At 40.6% G+C, this 19,189-nt stretch overlaps 1 protein-coding gene across 1 annotated transcript; it reads left to right on the plus strand.

The window, feature by feature from the left end:
• Positions 1 to 304: 304 nt before the first annotated feature.
• On the plus strand, positions 305 to 18,061 carry crhbp (corticotropin releasing hormone binding protein). Its single transcript, XM_070869584.1, has 7 exons — positions 305 to 385; positions 1,194 to 1,284; positions 2,911 to 3,068; positions 6,214 to 6,424; positions 11,146 to 11,288; positions 16,267 to 16,384; positions 17,904 to 18,061. Exons 1-7 carry the CDS (start codon positions 305 to 307, stop codon positions 18,059 to 18,061), a joined length of 960 nt encoding a protein of 319 aa, XP_070725685.1.
• The last annotated feature ends 1,128 nt before the right edge of the window (positions 18,062 to 19,189 follow it).

Consider the following 19,189-nt stretch of genomic DNA (forward strand, 5'->3'; position numbering starts at 1 on the left):
TGTTAATTGCTGATGGAGGCCCGCTGTTCGGGTTATCGCTTCTGGCGTCGCATTGCATCTAAAGTGAACATTTGGGCTGATTTTTCTGCCTCTATGATAATGAGAATCCGTGTTCTGCCACCGTCACATTCACGCAACTTAGATGAAAGCGATAGGGTAGCCTAGTAACTCGATTGTTATCCGCGACTTTTGCCCACAGCATAAATTACAGACAGTATAAAAGGGGGGCGGGGGGGATTGCAATCCTGTTCTCCAATACTCGTCAGTCACTGAAAGCTGCTAACACACCGAGAAAGAAAGAAAAATGTCTTCTGGCTTCAAGCTCCCGCTGCACATCGCGCTGCTGTGGATGGCGATTCTCCAGGGACAAGCCAGACACATCGAGGTGGGACACTGCCATCAGTCTGTCCATCCATGTATTCACCCACTCAGCTGGCTCTTTTAGTCTTTCCTTTTTTTCTGTGATAATAAGAAATATATGTTTTAACTTGTTACTATATTTTGATATCCTTCTGCACTGAAATAAATCTTTTTTTAAAATGTTGTATTGATAACTTTCACATGTAATTCTCAATGTACGAGTTAAATTAAGTAACCCATTCTCAGTCCTGTATTCCATTTGATGTCTGCAGCAACGTTATCTTGTCTTTTGTCATTTTATGGACTGTAAAAGGTGCGGACCCTTTCCCTCCTTACTGTCCAACTACAGAAAGAAACTTTACAGAAAGCGTTTTATTCCTTGCTTTTGTTAAAGCTTTTTTCACCTTTTCTTTTACCCGTCATGTTGAATTTATATTGGAGACTGTCTCTCAGCTTAGTGTAACAGTGTGCAGAGGCGTCCTATAATCAGGGTTGGAAAATCCTGATTCAGGTACTGCACATTATATAAAGCTGGTTCAATGTGCTGGTTCTCAAAGGTTAGGGGTAAGATTTGTTCAATCTAATTGATGGGAACTAAAAGGGGGAGACTAGTATCCAATCTGCCCGTGTAAAGTACTAAATCTGGTCCATCTCAACTTTTGTTTTAGAAATCCAGTTTAATACATTTCGAAGGAAGTTTGCAAAAACTTTTTTTCCGCACACTTTAATGTGGCTTACGTTTCATTTTCAGTACAGCATAACATGGCTCTATAATTTGTTTGTAGATTTCAAAGATGTCTTATATTTAACATATCATTTCCAACATTTTAAAGAAAAATGAAATAATCAAGGACGCATTTGGGCTTCTAAACTCGGAGCTGAAACGAGAACTTTCTCAAGACTACATTTACAGGCGAAGTCTGAGTGAGTATTATGGGCTGGGTGGGTGAGAGGGTCTTTGCTGTTTGCGATTCCAGGCTGCACTGGGTGGGAGGATTCACACACCCTGAACCGTTCAAGTTCAGTTTGAAGTTCTGGTTTAAAGAAACAAGCACAGATTCTAAAGTTGCAATCCTCAGGATGTGTGCGCTATTGAACGAGACAAATCTGTTCACTTATCTAACTCCTTGTTATAAGGATGCTACAGTGATAATCTTGCCCATTGATTTATTGACTCATGTACTCTTGACAACTGGTTAGGTTTGCCGCCCAAATTTGTGTTCTTAACGATTTTAACCATCTTTTTTTTCGCTTTATTTCAATTCTAAATCGGAGCCCCAATGCGACCTGTCTATTTGGACCGAATGGCCTCCTGTGCTGTAAATTTTTATGATTCTATGTTGACTAAACTTGAATGGCTGGGGTTTGCACATGACCAGGCCTCTCTCTGAACTAGAAACTCTTTTTGGAGTTTATCTGCAAAAACAAAAGACATTAATGTCTCTGAACTAGAAACCAAAAGCAAAATACTGCAGGTGCTGGAAATCTGAGGAAATCTAAAAAAACGAGAAAACGTTGGAGCTCATCTGCGAATTCTAGTTTAGAAAAGAATGTGCCTGAGATGGGCTCAGTTTGGCCACACCTGAAAGAGAACCTGGCAAGTTGGGTGTTTGCTCAGAGCCGCGTCCTGGCTCGAGAGGGAAGTTTCCTGCAGACACGGATGAGGTCATGAAGCGATGGCATTAGCCACACCATGCCCGCTGTACCAGCTGTTGGAGCTGTACCAGTGTTACGTTGGCTCAGGTTACTTTGGAGTGAAGGTTCCTAAATTAGATTTCTTGAGAGGGAGTGGGGGTGGGGGGGGGCGGGGGCAGTGATGTGGACACGGACATATTTACATCTATTAGTATTTAAATGTAAGCCTTGCCATCAGTAGGACTTTTCGAATCGTTACTAAGATTCTCGATTATTCCACTATCTTTTAACTTTGTTACTTTTTTTTTTGTTCATAGACAACAATAAATAAATAAAGATTGCTGCTTGTGTGCTTGTTTGATAATTGGTTTGGAAGAATTACTGAGACCAGCATGATGAAAGCTGAATTAATATCAACAGCCCATGGTACTGTATGTAGCATTGCATCATTTTAACTGCTTCTGTTAATTTGATTCTGTTACACTTGAGGGGCTCAGAAACTCCTCCAGTCTCATTTCCCAATGTCGCCATCATTGTCTAAACTACATGCAAATTTGATTTGTTGAAAAGGAGCACTGATGGCGAAGCCTGTTTCTGTGCAGTGTATCCTGTGTAAACCTACTCTTCAATAGCAGGTATCTTTTAAAAACACAACTCTGACATGGAACTCGCTCACAGTAATTTAAAAGAATTGAAAACATGCTAAATAAATGGTAAAAAGACAGATTCTTCACCAATTCAAAATCTTTATCGAAATTACTGTTATAATCTGCAGATTATTAAAATAAATGTTTAATTGTTTTCACTTTAGAAGACTTGTAATTTGGAAGCTCCACAGTTCAATTTTAGTAATCATTTAATGGCAGTCTTCCACTTGACTTATGGGTATCTTAATGCAATCCCTTCTGTCTGCAGAATGCATTGACATGTTGAGTGTAGACGGACAGTTCACATTCAGTGCAGATCGACCACAGCTCTATTGTGCTATCTTCTTCATTGGCAGTCCAGATGAGATTATCTCCTTTGAATACAATTATGTCAACATAGATTGTCAAGGTGGAGACTTCCTCAAGGTAAGCACAAACAAGCTTGCTATTAAAAGCAAATATTCACACTTTAATAAATACTGCTGTTTCAAATGCGTATTGCTTGATCTTTGTCGAAGGAAGCCCAATCTGATTAGTACTGTCATCTTTTATGTTTGTTGGTTCCATTGTTTGTCATTTTTCATCTGATGATGTTCTTGGCGGTACATCCCCTCTGATTCAAATGGAGCCCTCACAAGTCCTTCATTACTGAAATTTCCTCTTTCATGTGATAATTTGTTTTCCGCTCCACAATTATTAGCTTTCTTTTAAAACCAAGATCAGGGTAATGCTCATCCTCTGGGGAAAACTCTTGTAATAATTCATGTATTGCTGGATAGAATATAAGAAAAAGGTTGTTGTCTGACAGACAACTGCTCTCTCACCTCCACAGTCCAAGTTTTCACTCTCTGTTGGAACCTTTCTTACTATTTTCACAATACTATTACAGTCAGTTTGCTTCTGAACTTCCCTTCCTTGATTATTACAGTCTCCTAAATGGGTTCAATAACTTCAATGGAGAGGAAATATCAGGCAGGGTGTAAAACGGTGTCTGACTCGAACTCGCCCATTTACACCCAGCATGTTAGGTTAAAAGTTCCCCATTCTTTCCCTGGACAAAACTATTTGGGACTCCTTACCTCCCTCAGTCTTTCCTTCCTCCTACAATCTGCAGGCTCTTAAAATATAATCACTACTTCCTGATATATTCCATATTTTCCTTTACTACTGAGAAATAACCCATTAAGTGACATCCATCTCAGCTCATCAGTTGCTGATGTGCTCCAAGATCAGCATGCTGGTTTATTTCCCAGGTAACTTTAGTGCTTCATTCTTTGTTCTAGTTAAACCAAACATTGTATAATTCTTTGTATTTAAAGAAAGAATAATTTATTTCATTGTTTACAGAAGGAGCAGGGGCACAGAAAAGCAAAAGCCTGAAGCTGCATAAAATGGCTGTGTGGCACTGCCAGACTCAGTTTCATACTGATAGCTGTGGAAAGAAGTTGGCAGCAGATGGAATCAGAAACATAGGCGTGGGAGGAAAGAAAGCAATTGGGCTGCTGTCAGCCCTGGGAGTTAGAGAAATGTGCCAAGTGAGTGACAGACAGTGGTTAAAAAAAAACAGCAGAAAAGAGAGAGGAGATGGCAGCGATAATGATTAGAGAAATGTAAGACCTAGAGAAAGTCAGCACGATGGAAAGAAGTTAACATGATGGAACAGTTCCAATTTCTTGGGATGTGGGCATTGCTGGAAAAGCCTGCATTTATTGCCTTTGTTGCCTTTGAGAAGGTGGTGGTTGACCTTCTTGAATCGCTGCAGTCCATGTTGTGAATGCAATGTACTTCCACAATGCTGCTGGGTAGGGAGTTCAAAGATTTTGACCAAATGGCAATGAAGGAACGGTTATATATGTCCATATCAGGATGATATGTGACTTGGAGGGGAAGTTGGAGGTGATAGTGTTCCCATGCACCTGTTGCCCTTGTCCTTAGAGGTAGTGGAAATCACAGGTCTGGGAGGTACTGTCAAAATGTAACAAGAGGAGGGGATCAAAGTGGAAGTAGAATGATTAGAAAAAAGTGGATGTTGAATGACAGGTTGAGAGAAAAAGCAACATAAGATGGATGGTGCAGTAATCCATTAATCCAGCATCTTCCTCTCTCTCTAATAATCAATGAGATGGAGAGAGAGAAATGAGACTTGGACTAGGAATAGAAAAATGTGTGTGGTTATCTGAGAAGCAATAAAAGCAGTGAAACATATAAAAATCATAGAATCATTGAATCTTAGAATGATTACAGCACAATAGGAGGCCATTCATCCCCTCGAGCCTGTGTCGGCTCTCTGCAAGAGCACTTCAGCTAGTCCCAATGCCTCGCCTTTACCCTGTAGACCTGCAATTTTTTTCTTTCAGGTATTTATCTAATACCCTTTTGAAAGTCACAATTGTGTCTGTCTCCACCACCCTCTCAGGCAATCTATTTCAGATCACTCGCTGTGTAAAAGTTTTTCCTCATATCGCCTTTGGATCTTCTGCCAATCACCTTAAATCTGTGCCCTCTGGTTCTCAAACCTTCCACCAATGGGAACAGTTTCTCTCTATCTACTCTGTCTAGAACCCTCATGTTTTTGAACACCACTACCAAATCTCCTCTCAATGCTCTAAGGAGAACAACGCCAGCTTCTCCAGTCTATCCACATAACTGAAGTCCTTCATCCCTGGAACCATTCTTGTGAATCTTTTCTACACCCTCCCTAAAGCCTTCAGATCCTTCCTAAAGTCCGGTGCCCAGAATTGGACACAATACTCCAGTTGAGACTGAACTAGTGTTTTATAAAATTTCATAACTTCCTTGTTTTTGTACTTTATGCCTCTATTTATAAAGCCCAGGATCCCGTATGCTGTTTTACCGTTTTCTCAACCTGCCCTGCCATCTTCAACGATTTGTGCACATATACCCCCACGTCTCTCTGTTCCTGCATCTCCTTTAGAATTGTACCCTTTAGTTTATATTGCCTCTCCTCATTCTTCTATCACTTCGCACTTTTTGGCGTTAAATTTCATCTGCCCTTTCCACCAGACTGTCTATGTCCTCTTGAAATCTATCCCTATCCTGTTCACAATCACAGTGACAGACTAGTACTGGAGCAACAAAAGTAGTCCAGGTGGATAAATATATCATCATGTCTCCGAGCATATGTGGCATAAAAGTTATCAAACCAGCCCCATTTTATTTATGTACAATGCACACTTCATTAGTAATGCTAGTTATGGCTCTACTGGTAAAACACAGAAAATGTTGGAAATAAGCAGCAAGTTGATCAACGTCTTGGAGAAAAAGATAAATTAACATTATCCTATCTTTCTCTTTCAGATGCTGACTTAACTGGTTGTGTGTTTCCTACATTTATGCTTTATTTCAGATGCCCAGTGTTTTTTTTTCTTTTTGCCTCTTCCTATTACTGGCTTTTGTTCAATTTTCATCTTGAAATTTCCTGCTTTAGAACTTCAACATGGTTCATTGGCTGTGAAGTGCTTTGTAACATCCTTGGGCCATGAAAGGCTTTATATATCTAAATACAAGTTCCTTCTTCTGTTCTTCTAAATCATTTTGTATTGATGCACAGGTCTTTGATGGCTGGATATTGAAGGGGGAGAAGTTCCCAAGCACAGTAGATCACTCCCTCCCCATCTCAGAGCGTTACATTAATTTTTGTGATGGCAGCAACACCAGGACAATAATCAGGTCCTCACAAAATGTGGCAATGCTATTCTTTAGAATTCACATGCCTGGAAATGGATTTTCCTTAACAATAAAGAAATTAATCAATCCTTTCCGTAAGTATAAAGAGGTATTTATTTTAAGGAAAATTTTTGCATAACATGTACTGTTTAGAAGTGATAAACTATCATGATGTATTTTAGGAGTTAATTCTTTGCTCTCTGAATGTATTCCAAATTTCTCATTGTTGTCTCCTGAAGGCAGCGATTCAGGCCGGGTTACAGTTCCTTTATCATTGGAAACCCTCACCTAAGAGACCATTTGTCATATGTGGCCTTAGACAGTGACTGCTATTTAACTGCATGTGTGTGTGTGTGGTGGGGTATGTGTGTGTGTGTGGGGGGGGGTGTTACCACAGCCAAACCTGACATCCATAGGTAAGTATTTTCTGACATGGGTCACTGAACAGCTAATGAGTGGTAACACTGGGTGATTAGTCTTTTTTTTCCCCTTTCTTAGCCGATGATGCTGAGGCCAGTTGTAACATCTCATTGCCATTCAAGCTGAGACCAACTAACCAATAGTCAAGTTATTGAAATTTGGTAACTTTCTTATTTCTTGCCATTAAAGCATCAAGTAGGGAGCCGATCAGCTGGCGTGTTAAACTTGGCAGGGGTATAATACAGGCAATATTTGGATCGCTCGCCCGGTATACAACTGCCTAATTTTCCCTTCCATTGAAGTCAAATATCACCTGATTTACACCGCTGCTGAAGTTGAAAATTCCACCCAACATGTCTGCATTCTTAAGAAAGTACCAAATCTAAATCCTACATTGGATTTGAATTATGGTACACCATTAGCCTGTGTGTCTAAATATTCCCTCCCTCCACCATCGGCATATCATGGCTGCAATGTGTTCTATCTACAGGATGCACTGCAGCAATTTACATGGGCTCCTTTAGTCCTAACATTCAACCTCCACCACCTAGACGGACAAAGGCAGCAGGTGCATGGGAACACCATCACCTCTAAATTCCCCTCCAGCTTGACTTGGACATATATATCCATGTTCCTTCATCGCCACTGCATCAGTATCATGGAATGCCCTACCTAACAGCACTGTGAGAGCTCATTCACCGCATGGATTGTACTGGTTCAAGTAGGCAGCCCACCACCACCCTCTCAAGGGCAACTACGGTTTTGGCAATAAATGCTAGACTTACCAGCAATGCCCACACCTCGAGAATGAATTTTTTTTAAGTGCCATGAAATTTGTCAGCAGATTTTTCCCTTAGGCTGGATGTTATCCTCTTATGTAGTCAAATTGCAAGAATAAAATAGAATGTTGATCATCTATGCAACCCAATCATCTAATGAATAAAGGACATCCAAGGGGGAAAAACGTTTTCAAATGAAATAAATTAAATTACCAAATAGGAAGATGGGGGTGATGGATGAGTGAGCAGGGTGGGGGGATGTCAATTACTAGCTACCGGGAGCTTTGAAAACTTGAACACCATACCAAATCTGATAAAGTAACACATAAATCTAAAGTAGCACAACAAATTGCAAGGATATGGGGATAGGGAAGAAAAAATTGCAGGGATATGGGGAAAGAGCGGGACTAACTGGATTGCTTTTTGAAAGAGCCAGAGCAGACTCGATGGGCCAAATGGCCTCCTTCTTTACTGTACTATTCTATGAAATGCCTACCAGAAAATGACTCTGTGAGAAATTGTGGAAGCTCATCCTAACGCTGCCATTGCTCCCCAGCATTGACCGCCGGGGTTACCCATAAACCATACTATCAGTCTCACTCATGATCACAAAATATGCAATGAATATGTAACAATATATTGGCCCTGAAATTCTGGCCCTCCCAGGTTCGTACGGAGTGTGTATGGACCCGGGAAGGCATTGGAAAAGCCGGTTTGCGGCGCGCAATGCGCATGCACTGAAAACCAGCTTTTCCGATCTGTCAAGTTTCTGGCCGCATCTCGGGGAGAAGGACATTTCCATGGAGAGATTGGGTTATTTGTCCATCTCTTGCCCTGCAATTGTCCTTAAGACTCTTGCGCCTGGTAAAAGCAGGCATCAAAAACATATTAAAATAACATTTAAAAATACATATTTATGTTAAAAACCATGTCCACTCAGGTAATATTATTTTAAATCATAATTAAAACTTAAAAAAAAATCAGCAAATATTTTTTTTTCAAAAACATTTCTAGCAACTTTAATTTCTATAATGTATTTATGTGGGTGTTTTTTTAATGTTTTATGTCGTCTTTGGGTGTTTGGGGGTGTTTCTCATTCATAGTAATAGGAGTTTCGGAGTTATGAAACTCCTATTACTATAAATGAGAACATACTTTACCGTGATTGGGTGTCCAGGCCCACGTGACTCCTACAGACTCCTAACTTGAACGCGCTCTGTTGTGCAAGAAGAGGAGGCCTCAGGACCAGGATCTCTGGTGAGCGTTCGACCGAAAGGTAAGTGCGCATCTTTTCTCCTATTGTTAGTCGAACGCCCGCGGGAAGAAGAAGCCGAGATTTCAGGGCCAATATATGAAAACACATTGCAACATGAGAACAATTGCAATATTAAAAAAATATATCTAATAATCTTTGGAGAACATTGCAATCATAAGTAAGACAAACATGTAGAAATGAGGAAGGGTTGGGACATCATTGTTGCATTGAATAAACATAGCACATCCCTATGAAAAATTGTATTATCTAAATTTTAGTCATATACCATAAATCAACTGAATGGCATTATTAGACTAACATCAGTAGCACAGACAGCCATTGGGAGCTTTAAAACATGGACTCACATTAATGTTTGATCATTCTGAATCCACTAGGTTACGGTAATACACATGAATATTAATACAGTTTCATTTTGAAAAATAATTTACCAGTATGCCATTAGCCTGATCCTCTACAGACATCTGCTGTAATATTTTACAGTGGAGCTGTTAAATTATGTTTGTCTGAAAGAAAATCCTGAAACTATTAAACAAAGCTGCAAAAATTGTAGAATGTTTACATTTGACCAAATTCTTTCATTTTGTTTATTATTGTAAAATAAAGACAATACAAATTGGATATCTAGCCAAGCTGTCGAGTGTGGCAAAGAAATTGGTATCGAGTATGCGGAGCAGGCTTGAGGGGCCATATGGTTTGCTCCTGTGCCTATTTCTTATGTGCCTGTTTTTCAGGCATAAAATCGGCGCAAAGGACACAAATTCAGCAGTGGGATAACCTGCGCAGGCGTTACCTTACCTGATGGTCACTGCTGGTGAGGCAGGTGGCCCAAAATTGATGTGTCCCTGTTAGGCGTGCGGCGCAAGGAGGGGTGACTAGCGGCAGCTCGCCCCAATTATTCAGATGAGGCCCGAGGACCAATTTCTATCGATCCTCAGGCTTCTTGCTTTGACCGCATGCTCCCTCTGCAGCATTGAGTCTGGTCCCGCAAACTGGGCAGGACTGATTTCAAGCCCTATATCTCTCTCAGAACTCATATTTGGGAATTAATTGGTGAATAAATCAACACAAATTTCACCTGAAAACCGTGTTTTTTTAAAAACAAATATGCTTTAACCAAAAGGTATGAAGCTTTCGTCACAGTCTAGAAGCAAAAACAAGCTTCCAAGTACCTACCACGTGCTACAGTTAGTACAACAAGCACTTAGTAGGGCCTCATGCATGATATCTTTCAAACATTATATAGCCATTAGCTTTTTTATGGTTATAGCTGAGCGAATACTTTATGAGAATTGTATATCGCCCCCCTCAGACAGAAGTAACACAGCACACTGAACACTTGCATTAGAAAAAAAATCCATAAGCAAATGCCATTCTAACCGATATAAAATACAGAATATAAAAATTACAATAGAGTCATTTATCCTTTCAAGGTTGCAAACTATATTAACTGTATGTGCATGGTCATTAAATCCAGCTAGAATTGTTTGAAATAACTTGTTTTAAGGATCGTTTGAAAAATTTACGAAGTGAGAATCGGTAATAATCCAGTGTGACATGTGTACTCATCGGTACCATGCAGAAGAAAGTCAAGCGCCAGTGCACTTTCAGGGGAGATTGGGTGCAGGAGATCCCGACCCAAAATTTGCCCCTGAAACGTTGATTCTTCACCCAAAGAATGTTGCAACTATGTTCTATTTCTCCCCCCATATATCAACTGCGATGGAACATTACCCTAAGAAAGTCACAAAGTATACCCACATTTGTTTGAAGGTTACATTTAATGCCTCATTCAATTGACTTTAGTTGAACTGTAAATGGCAGTAGTGAACTTAAGTTTCTTTAGAATACTTTTGGCCCAGGTTTTATGCTCTGATGGAAGTAGGCGACATTTATTCGCCAAATTGATGCATTCCTAATTTGGGCCAATTATCCAGGCCATTTGGTAGACTGCATGGGCTGCAGTAGGGGTCCGCTTCTACTGGGGACAGAATTTCACTTTTTAGGCCTCCAAGCTAATGGTAAAATCCAGAATGTTTAAAAATAAAATTTGAATTTTTCCTCTGGCCTATGTAATCAATTGACGTTGAGGGCTTTTTGGATTTAAAAAGTTCAAAATCCTTCTCTCCACTCCTGTAGCAATGTTGGGCTCCAGGGCTGAACAGGTTTCCGAGACATCCAGCATTGCTATGGTGCAGGTGATGAAAAATACACCAACAAAAGAAAATGATGGAAAAAAATCATTGGCATTTGAAGCAAAATGCCACTGCAGAACATTAAGAGCTGAAGAATTTGTACGTTGTAGCTATTCTGACTCTCAAATATTGTTTGTTTTTCCTCAAAGCTTGCAATGTGATTTCCCAGACTCCTGATGGAAGGTTCACGATGGTCATTCCTCATCAGAAGAGAAATTGCAGCTTTTCCATAATTTACCCAGCAGAAATCAAGATCTCTGATCTGACCCTGGGACACTTCAATTATCTGCAGGTAAAGATGATTCCCAAAAGGATTCGGGTTGGGTTGTAATGTCATATCATTTATCACATCACATAATAATTTAGCACATATATAATTTATTTATAAAATTATGATTTAAAGAGCATGCTGCTGGATCCTACATACTCTGAAGAATCTTACAGGTCAGTATGCTGCAGCATTTTGGATATTTTAGGGACAGAAGCAAATACATGAAAGCACATTAAAGCTGCTCACAAACTTTCCAGGGACTGACGAGAGCAAGAGGTTATAAAACTGCTTACTCCAGATTGGAATAACGGATTGAAGCCTCCCTGTATGTCAGCCAGGGATTTTAAGTTTATGGCTTTCTCTGTCCTGGCCATGCAAAGCTTGGGCCTAAAGCACGGAATCAACCGCGGTTTGGCACTAATTGCCATTAAGTTGCTAATTTCACTTCAGATGTCACAAAGGTGATATAATGGGAAATATAAATATGACGCTAATGAATGTTTTCCTGGGACTGGTTTTAAGGCATTATGTTGGGGTAGACTAGAGTTAATAGAATAGAAATAGCTAAAATTTGCTTATACCTGACTATACTTGACCTAGAAGACTTGTTGCTAATACTTGATGCAAAAGTGTAAAATGTTCCATTTCTCAGTTTGATGAGCAAGAAATTCATACTCACGCTAAAAAAAGCAAATTGGAGAAAATTTAGCAAATTTCCGTGTATGAGTAAGTAGGAATCATAACTCCTTTCACAAAATAATTGTCAATAGTATATGCTAAAATAAGCCTATGTCACAAATCTGCCATGTATTAATTTTGTACAAATATAACCAACCCACCATTTTAATATATCTTGCTGCCTGGTTTCACTAATCATAGCTACATTAGTTGCAATCTACATTACATCATCCTTTACATAGAAATAAATAGTCAATCTTCCACTCACACATTAAAATTCAACTCATCATCATACTGAAGGTAAAAACTAAAAATGACAAGAGTCATTAGATGTGATGGGGGAGTTTTAACCACAAAAAATTGGAGGGTTGTGGTCGGGTGGGCTGTTAAAATGTTTAAAAAACAGAATCCCGACCCCAACCCACCCACTTCCAGTTTAAGCGGAGGCGGGCAACCAAGTTAAATATTATAATGAGGCGTGCCTCAAATTTAACTCCAGTTGGTTGCGTCTCCTGAACCTCGGGGAACCCACTAGCTAAAGTAAGGTGAGAACTGCCTAATCCAGGAGGTGCACTTACCTCCTGGATCCAATACCACAGCCTCACCCACCCTTGCGACTGGAGACTCTTCACAAGACCTCCAATACCCCCTCGCAAGGTCTCCGATCCCCCCCATGAGGTCTTCGATCCCTCCCCCGAGATCTCTGACCCCCTTCCATGGTGCCTCTGATAACCCCTTCCCGCTGCCCCCATGAGGCCTCCAATCACCTTCCTGGATTCCCCCCTCCAGTCCTGATACTTCTCAGGCCCCAATCCTCTTCTCCTCCCTGTTGCTCTACCCCTGATGCTTCCCTCCCCCTGATGCTCTGGCCCCGATGCTTCCCACCCTCCCTCCTCCTCGATGGTCCGGCCCCCGGCCACCCTCCACCCGATCCTCCCTCCATCCTCTCTACTGCCTAGTGCCACAGGCCTATCCACTTGCCTGGGTGCAGGAGGGAAAGGGAGCTTTGAAATGCTAAGGCCTGGGGGAAACCCATTCTCCCAGATTTCCCGACCACTTCCTGGACCACTTCCCCACTCCTAACCCGCCTTCAGATTAAACTTCCAGCCAGTGTCATTCTCTGGCCAGTGAAAATGGATTTCTGCTCATGTGAGTTTGCATGCATACGCAAAGCTCTGCTCACCGACATCCAAATGCTGGCTGGCTCCCCGCTAAGAGAACAACTTTAAATTGAATCTTTGAATTATACTGCAGCTGCTGAGAAGACAAAGCAGTGTGACACAACCCCCTGAAGTTATCATGGGCGACTTTAATCTACATATAAATTGGGCTAACCAAACTGGTAGCAATACGGTGGAGGAGGATTTCCTGGAGTGTATTAGGGATGGTTTTCGAGACCAATATGTCGAGGAACCAACTAGAAGGCTGGCCTTCCTAGACTGGGTGATGTGTAATGAGAAAGGACTAATTAGCAATCTTGTTGTGCGAGGCCCCTTGGGGAAGAGTGACCATAACATGGTAGAATTCTTTATTAAGATGGAGAGTGACACAATTAATTCAGAGACTAGGGTCCTGAACTTAAGGAAAGATAACTTCGATGGTATGAGACGTGAATTGGCTAGAATAGACTGGCAAATGATACTTAAAAGGTTGACGGCGGATAGGCAATGGCAAACATTTAAAGAGCACATGGATGAACTTCAACAATTGTTCATCCCTGTCTGGAGTAAAAATAAAACAGGGAAGGTGGCTCAACCGTGGCTAACAAAGGAAATTAGGATCGTGTTAAATTCAAGGAATAGGCATATAAATTGGCCAGAAGAAGCAGCACACCTGAGGACTGGGAGAAATTTAAAATTCAGCAGAGGAGGACAAAAGGTTTAATTAGGAGGGGGAAAATAGAGTATGACAGGAAGCTTGCTGAGAACATAAAAACTGACTGCAGTGTGAAGAGAAAAAGATTAGTGAGGACAAACGTAGGTCCCTTGCAGTCAGAATTAGGTGAATTTATAATGGGGAACAAAGAAATGGCAGACCAATTGAACAAATCTTTCTTCACGCAGGAAGACACAGATAACCTTCCGGAAATACTAGGGGACCGAGGGTCTAGTGAGAAGGAGGAACTGAAGGAAATCCTTATTAGTCAGGAAATTGTGTTCGAGAAATTGATGGGATTGAAGGCTGATAAATCCCCAGCCCTGATAGTCTGCATCCCAGAGTACTTAAGGAAGTGGCCCTAGAAATAATGGATGCATTAGTGATTATTTTCCAACACTCTATCGACTCTGGATTAGTTCCTATGGATTGGAGGGTAGCTAATGTAACACCACTTTTTAAAAAAGGAGGGAGAGAGAAAATGGAGAATTATAGACCGGTTAGCCTGACATCAGTAGTGGGGAAAATGTTGGAATCAATTATTAAAGATGAAATAGCAGCGCATTTGGAAAGCAGTGCCAGGATCAGTCCAAGTCAGCATGGATTTATGAAAGGGAAATCATGCTTGACAAATCTTCTAGAATTTTTTGAGGATGTAACTAGTAGAGTGGACAAGGGAGAACCAGTGGATGTGGTGTATTTGGACTTTCAAAGGCTTTTGACAAGATCCCACACAAGAGATTAGTGTACAAAATTAAAGCACATAGTATTGGGGCTAATGTATTGGCGTGGATAGAGAACTGGTTGCCAGACAGGAAGCAGAGAGTCGGGATAAACGGGTCCTTTTCAGAATGGCAGGCAGGCAGGCAATGATTTAGATGAAGGAATTGAGTGTAATATCTCCAAGTTTGCAGATGACACTAAACTGGGCGGCAGTGTGAGCTGGGAGGAGGATGCTAAGAGGCTGCAGGGTGACTTGGACAGGTTAGGTGAGTGGGCAAATTCATGGCAGATGCAGTATAATGTGGATAAATGTGAGGTTATCCACTTTGATGGCAAAAACTCGAAGACAGACTATTATCTGAATGGCGGCAGATTAGGAAAAGGGGAGGTGCAACGAGACCTGGGTGTCATGATACATCAGTCATTGAAAGTTGGCATGCAGGTACAGCAGGCGGTGAAGAAAGAAAATGGCATGTTGGCCTTCATAGCTAGGGGATTTAAGTATAGAAGCAGAGAGGTCTTACTGCAGTTGTACAGAGCCTTGGTGAGGCCTCAGCTGGAACATTGTGTTCAGTTTTGGTCTCCTAATCTGAGGAAGGACGGTCTTGCTATTGAGGGAGTGCAGCGAAGGTTCACCAGACTGATTTCCAGGATGGCAGGACTGACATATGAGGAGCGACTGGATCGACTGGGCCTGTATTCACAGGAGTTTAGAAGCATGAGAAGGGATCTCATAGAAACATATAAAATTTTGATGGGACTGGACAGGTTCGATGCAGGAAGAATGTTCCCGATGTTGGGGAAGTCCAGAACCAGGAGTCACAGTGTAAGGATAAGGGGTAAGCCATTTAGGACCAAGATGAGGAGAATCTTCTTCACTCAGAGAGTTGTTAACCTGAGGAATTCTCTACCGCAGAGAGTTGTTGATGCCAGTTCGTTGGATATATTCAAGAGGGAGTTGGATATGGCCCTTACGGCTAAAGGGATCAAGGGGTATGGAGAGAAAGCAGGAAAGGGGTACTGAGGTGAATGATCAGCTATGATCTTATTGAATGGTGGTGCAGGCTCGAAGGACTGAATGGCCTACTCCTGCACCTATTTTCTATGTTTCTATGTTTCTATGAAGGTGGACTTGCATCACTTTGATAAATTGAATTCAGGTAACTTTACATCTGAATTATACTTCACAGCTTATGTTAATGCAACGCCAAGAACTGCGTCACATTTATGTAAGCTGTGTCGTATAACTGGAACAGCGGAGTCAGCTATTTCAATATAGATAGAATTGGCACATCGCTACCATCTCTATTTCCATTTCCTACCTGTAAACATTCAGAAAATTGAACATGAACCTCCTGCAGAAATGTCACACATCCCCTGACAGATATGACGTCTGGAACATGTTTCCAAGTTATACCCTGTGGGCTATAATGTGAAGTCTGATTTACATAATTCCACAATAGTGTCACCAGAGGAGAGTGACTATGCATGGTTTTAGAACAAATACAGGATGGATTCATTTCATCAATGTAAACATTAACCAATATATCATTTTTCAATTAGAATTTACATTTTCAGTTAAATGTAACGGATTTGCCCAATGTCTTTAGCTTCTGTGAAATGTGGACTTGGGTAGATTATTTTGTTCCGTTTTATGATATGCCCTCTATGGAGTACCGTATGTGGAAGAGCTTCATGGATTTCCTTGTGTCTCCTCCATTAGATACCTGTTAAAAGTTGTGGTGGAGCAACTGATTTTGTGCAACTTTTGGGAGGGAATAGACTAGATCCCAGCAGGATGTACCCAATGGCTGACATTTGCTATTCATTCAGTGGACCAGGTGAGAAAGATTGAATTCATAAATCCAACCATCCACAGATGGCTCAAAAGTACATTTCAACTTAAAAGAAAATGTATTTCTATGTTTCGAAGGACTTTTTTTGAATATATATATCTATATTTCTGTCTGTATATTGGACTTATTAATTTATTCATTAATAACTGTAATAATTACTTCTGTGCTGATCTTTTGGGATGTTTATTGGGATTTGCAGGGCCGTGGTGAAAGAGCAGGTGAGTGGGATTAATTGAATGTTTTTTTCAAAGAGGCATGATGGGCTGAATGGCCTCCTTCTGTGCTGTATGATTCTGTGATGTCAACCTTTTAAATTCAGTTTTGCCTAGTCTTGAGGATTCTTTCCTGTCAGTATTTTAATTCCTTGGGATATGAAAGAAATTTTTGATCTAATGAATAAGTCTGATAGTTTTAGAATAATTCTCATCCACAACAGTGCTCATTGCTTCAACAGTCATTATCTGTTTGTTTAACTAATAAGCATGTTTTTAACAATACTCTGTCAGGTAATGGAAATTACATATCATCAAAAGCCAACAAAATGAAAGAAAAACTTGCATTTATATAGTGCCTTTCATGACCTCAGAACATCCCAAAGCACCTTGCAGGCAATGAAGTACTTTTTGAAGTGTAGTCACTGTTGTAAATGCCACTGGTTATGCTGGAGGCCTGCGGCAATCTGGTAACACAGGTGATAGAATCCCAGCCAGAATGTTGTGAGCTATCCCAGCCTTGTTGCCACTCAACCTCGGGAACTTCAGCTGGGAAATTTTCATTAGTTCTAGGCTGCCAATAGTTCACTCAGGAGAAGAAAAATTGACATTATCCAATTTATCTATGCAAAGATTTCATTTCCTGCTGGCTTATCATCAGGTATAACTGATAACATTTGCAGGGACATCTGTAGCCCAGACCGTCATGTTCCCCAGCCTCTGCTGGATATATGACAGTAAGCTTTTGTGAGGAAGATTTTTTTAATGTAATAGGGGAAGCAGGAAAAAATATAACAGCTGTAAAACAAATTTGTAAAATATGTGAATATTCTGACTTTAATTTAATGCTGTTCCAATCTTTTGACTAAAATCTTGGTACATCTTTTACCATAGCTATACTGCATTTTGTATCAGTATAAAGTAGTTTCTTGTACCAATGCAAGACACATATTACAACTCTAGAGAATTGGATATATACTTGAAAAGGAAAGGTTTGCATGGCTATGGGGGAAGAGCAGCGGAGTGAGACTAATTGGATAGCCTTTTCAAACAGCCGGCACTGGCACAATGGTCAAATAGCCTCCTTCTGTGCTGTGAGATGCTGATAGTATAACTTTGCTGAACTTTAGAATGTGGGAATTTGAGTTATTGTTTAGACTGCCATACAATTCTTTCAAATCCTTCTGTGCTTCCAGGAAACCACTGCAGTCAGATTCACAGTAGCTGCCTTTGATTCTTTTTCGTTCCAGTTGAAAAATATTTTTTTTAAACTTAAAAGTCTTTAATTACAGCACAAATGAAGATCGGCTGTGACAACACCGTGGTGCGCATTGTGTCCAGTGGCAAGTACATAAATCGGCTGACGTTCGAGTACCGTCAGCTGGGGCAGCACGAGTTGGATAAAGAGAATGAAAACGGGGTGGAGGATTTCTGCTACCCTGCTGATTGAGTGGACTCCTCTGTGCAGATTCCTCTTACTCACCGATTAAAGGATTAAAGCTGTGACGTAACTGTAATTCTCTCAAAAATACATTGTGGGATCTGTGGTGGGTGTCTGCTGCTACTTTGTTAATTCATTTATTAGAACTTTGCCAGGTAGCTGCTGTTTTATCTTTCTGATTAATTGATGAACTATGTGATGGGTTCATGCTGCTTTCCCAGCCAATTAGCCAGCAAATGTCTAGTTAGATCAGTAGCCAGAATGTTCAATAGGCCAACAGAAAAATATTCCATTGCTTGCTAAGACTTTATTTGATTCAATAGTGATGTCAAAATATACTGACTTTTATTTATTGTTTAGAAACAATTCTGTTACACCGGACCAGCAGCACTGTATAAACACTTTGTGAGGAAATGAAATATTGTGTAAATAAAGATCATTAACAGCAATGTCTTTGATCGGTGCCATGTGCTGCAAAGTGTAGCCATTTTCTTTTGTTCTATCAGAAAGTGAAAACTCATATAGTTGGACAGTGTTAGAATTCGTCCGAGTAAGGAGCAGTATTCCCTCTTAACTTATCTGTAAATTTCAAAAGCGTAGCACAATCATATTTAACCTATTGATTGCAAATACTGAAAGAGAGAAAGGAAAGATTAGACAAGTGTTCTCCTTAATGTGCTGATACAGCATTACCATTATGAGTATAGCCATATCATTATATAATATCTAGTTGTAATTAAATCCTTTTTAATAAACTTTTAATGGCATGGGAATCTGTATATTCAAGTCCAATCATCTATATCTAACCCAAAGAAAAAATAAGGTACCGTAGACCATCCACATTTTTCAAACATACTGTTTTCATCATCATCATAGGCAGTCCCTCGGAATCGAGGAAGATTTGCTTCCACTCTTAGCATGAGTTCTTAGGTGGCTGTACAGTCCAATATGAGAACCACAGGTGAGACAAATAGTAGTTGAGTGGATTGGTGGGCAGGGAGCCTGGTTTGCTGCACGATCCTTCTGCTGCCTGCGCTTGATTTCTGCATGTTCTCGGCGATGATACTCGAGGAACTCAGTGCCCTCCCGGATGCACTTCCTCCACTTAGGGCGGTCTTTGGCCAGGGACTCCCAGGT

This window comes from Pristiophorus japonicus, chromosome 1 (assembly GCF_044704955.1).
Source record: "Pristiophorus japonicus isolate sPriJap1 chromosome 1, sPriJap1.hap1, whole genome shotgun sequence".
NCBI lineage: Eukaryota > Metazoa > Chordata > Chondrichthyes > Pristiophoridae > Pristiophorus > Pristiophorus japonicus.

Excerpts from the sequence above, each read along its gene's own strand:
- crhbp (XM_070869584.1), top strand. The coding sequence starts at position 305 with ATGTCTTCTGGCTTCAAGCTCCCGCTGCACATCGCGCTGCTGTGGATG. Across the intron at positions 386-1,193 it reads GACAAGCCAGACACATCGAG|AAAAATGAAATAATCAAGGA; the intron begins GTGGGACACTGC and ends AACATTTTAAAG. Across the intron at positions 3,069-6,213 it reads AAGGTGGAGACTTCCTCAAG|GTCTTTGATGGCTGGATATT; the intron begins GTAAGCACAAAC and ends ATTGATGCACAG.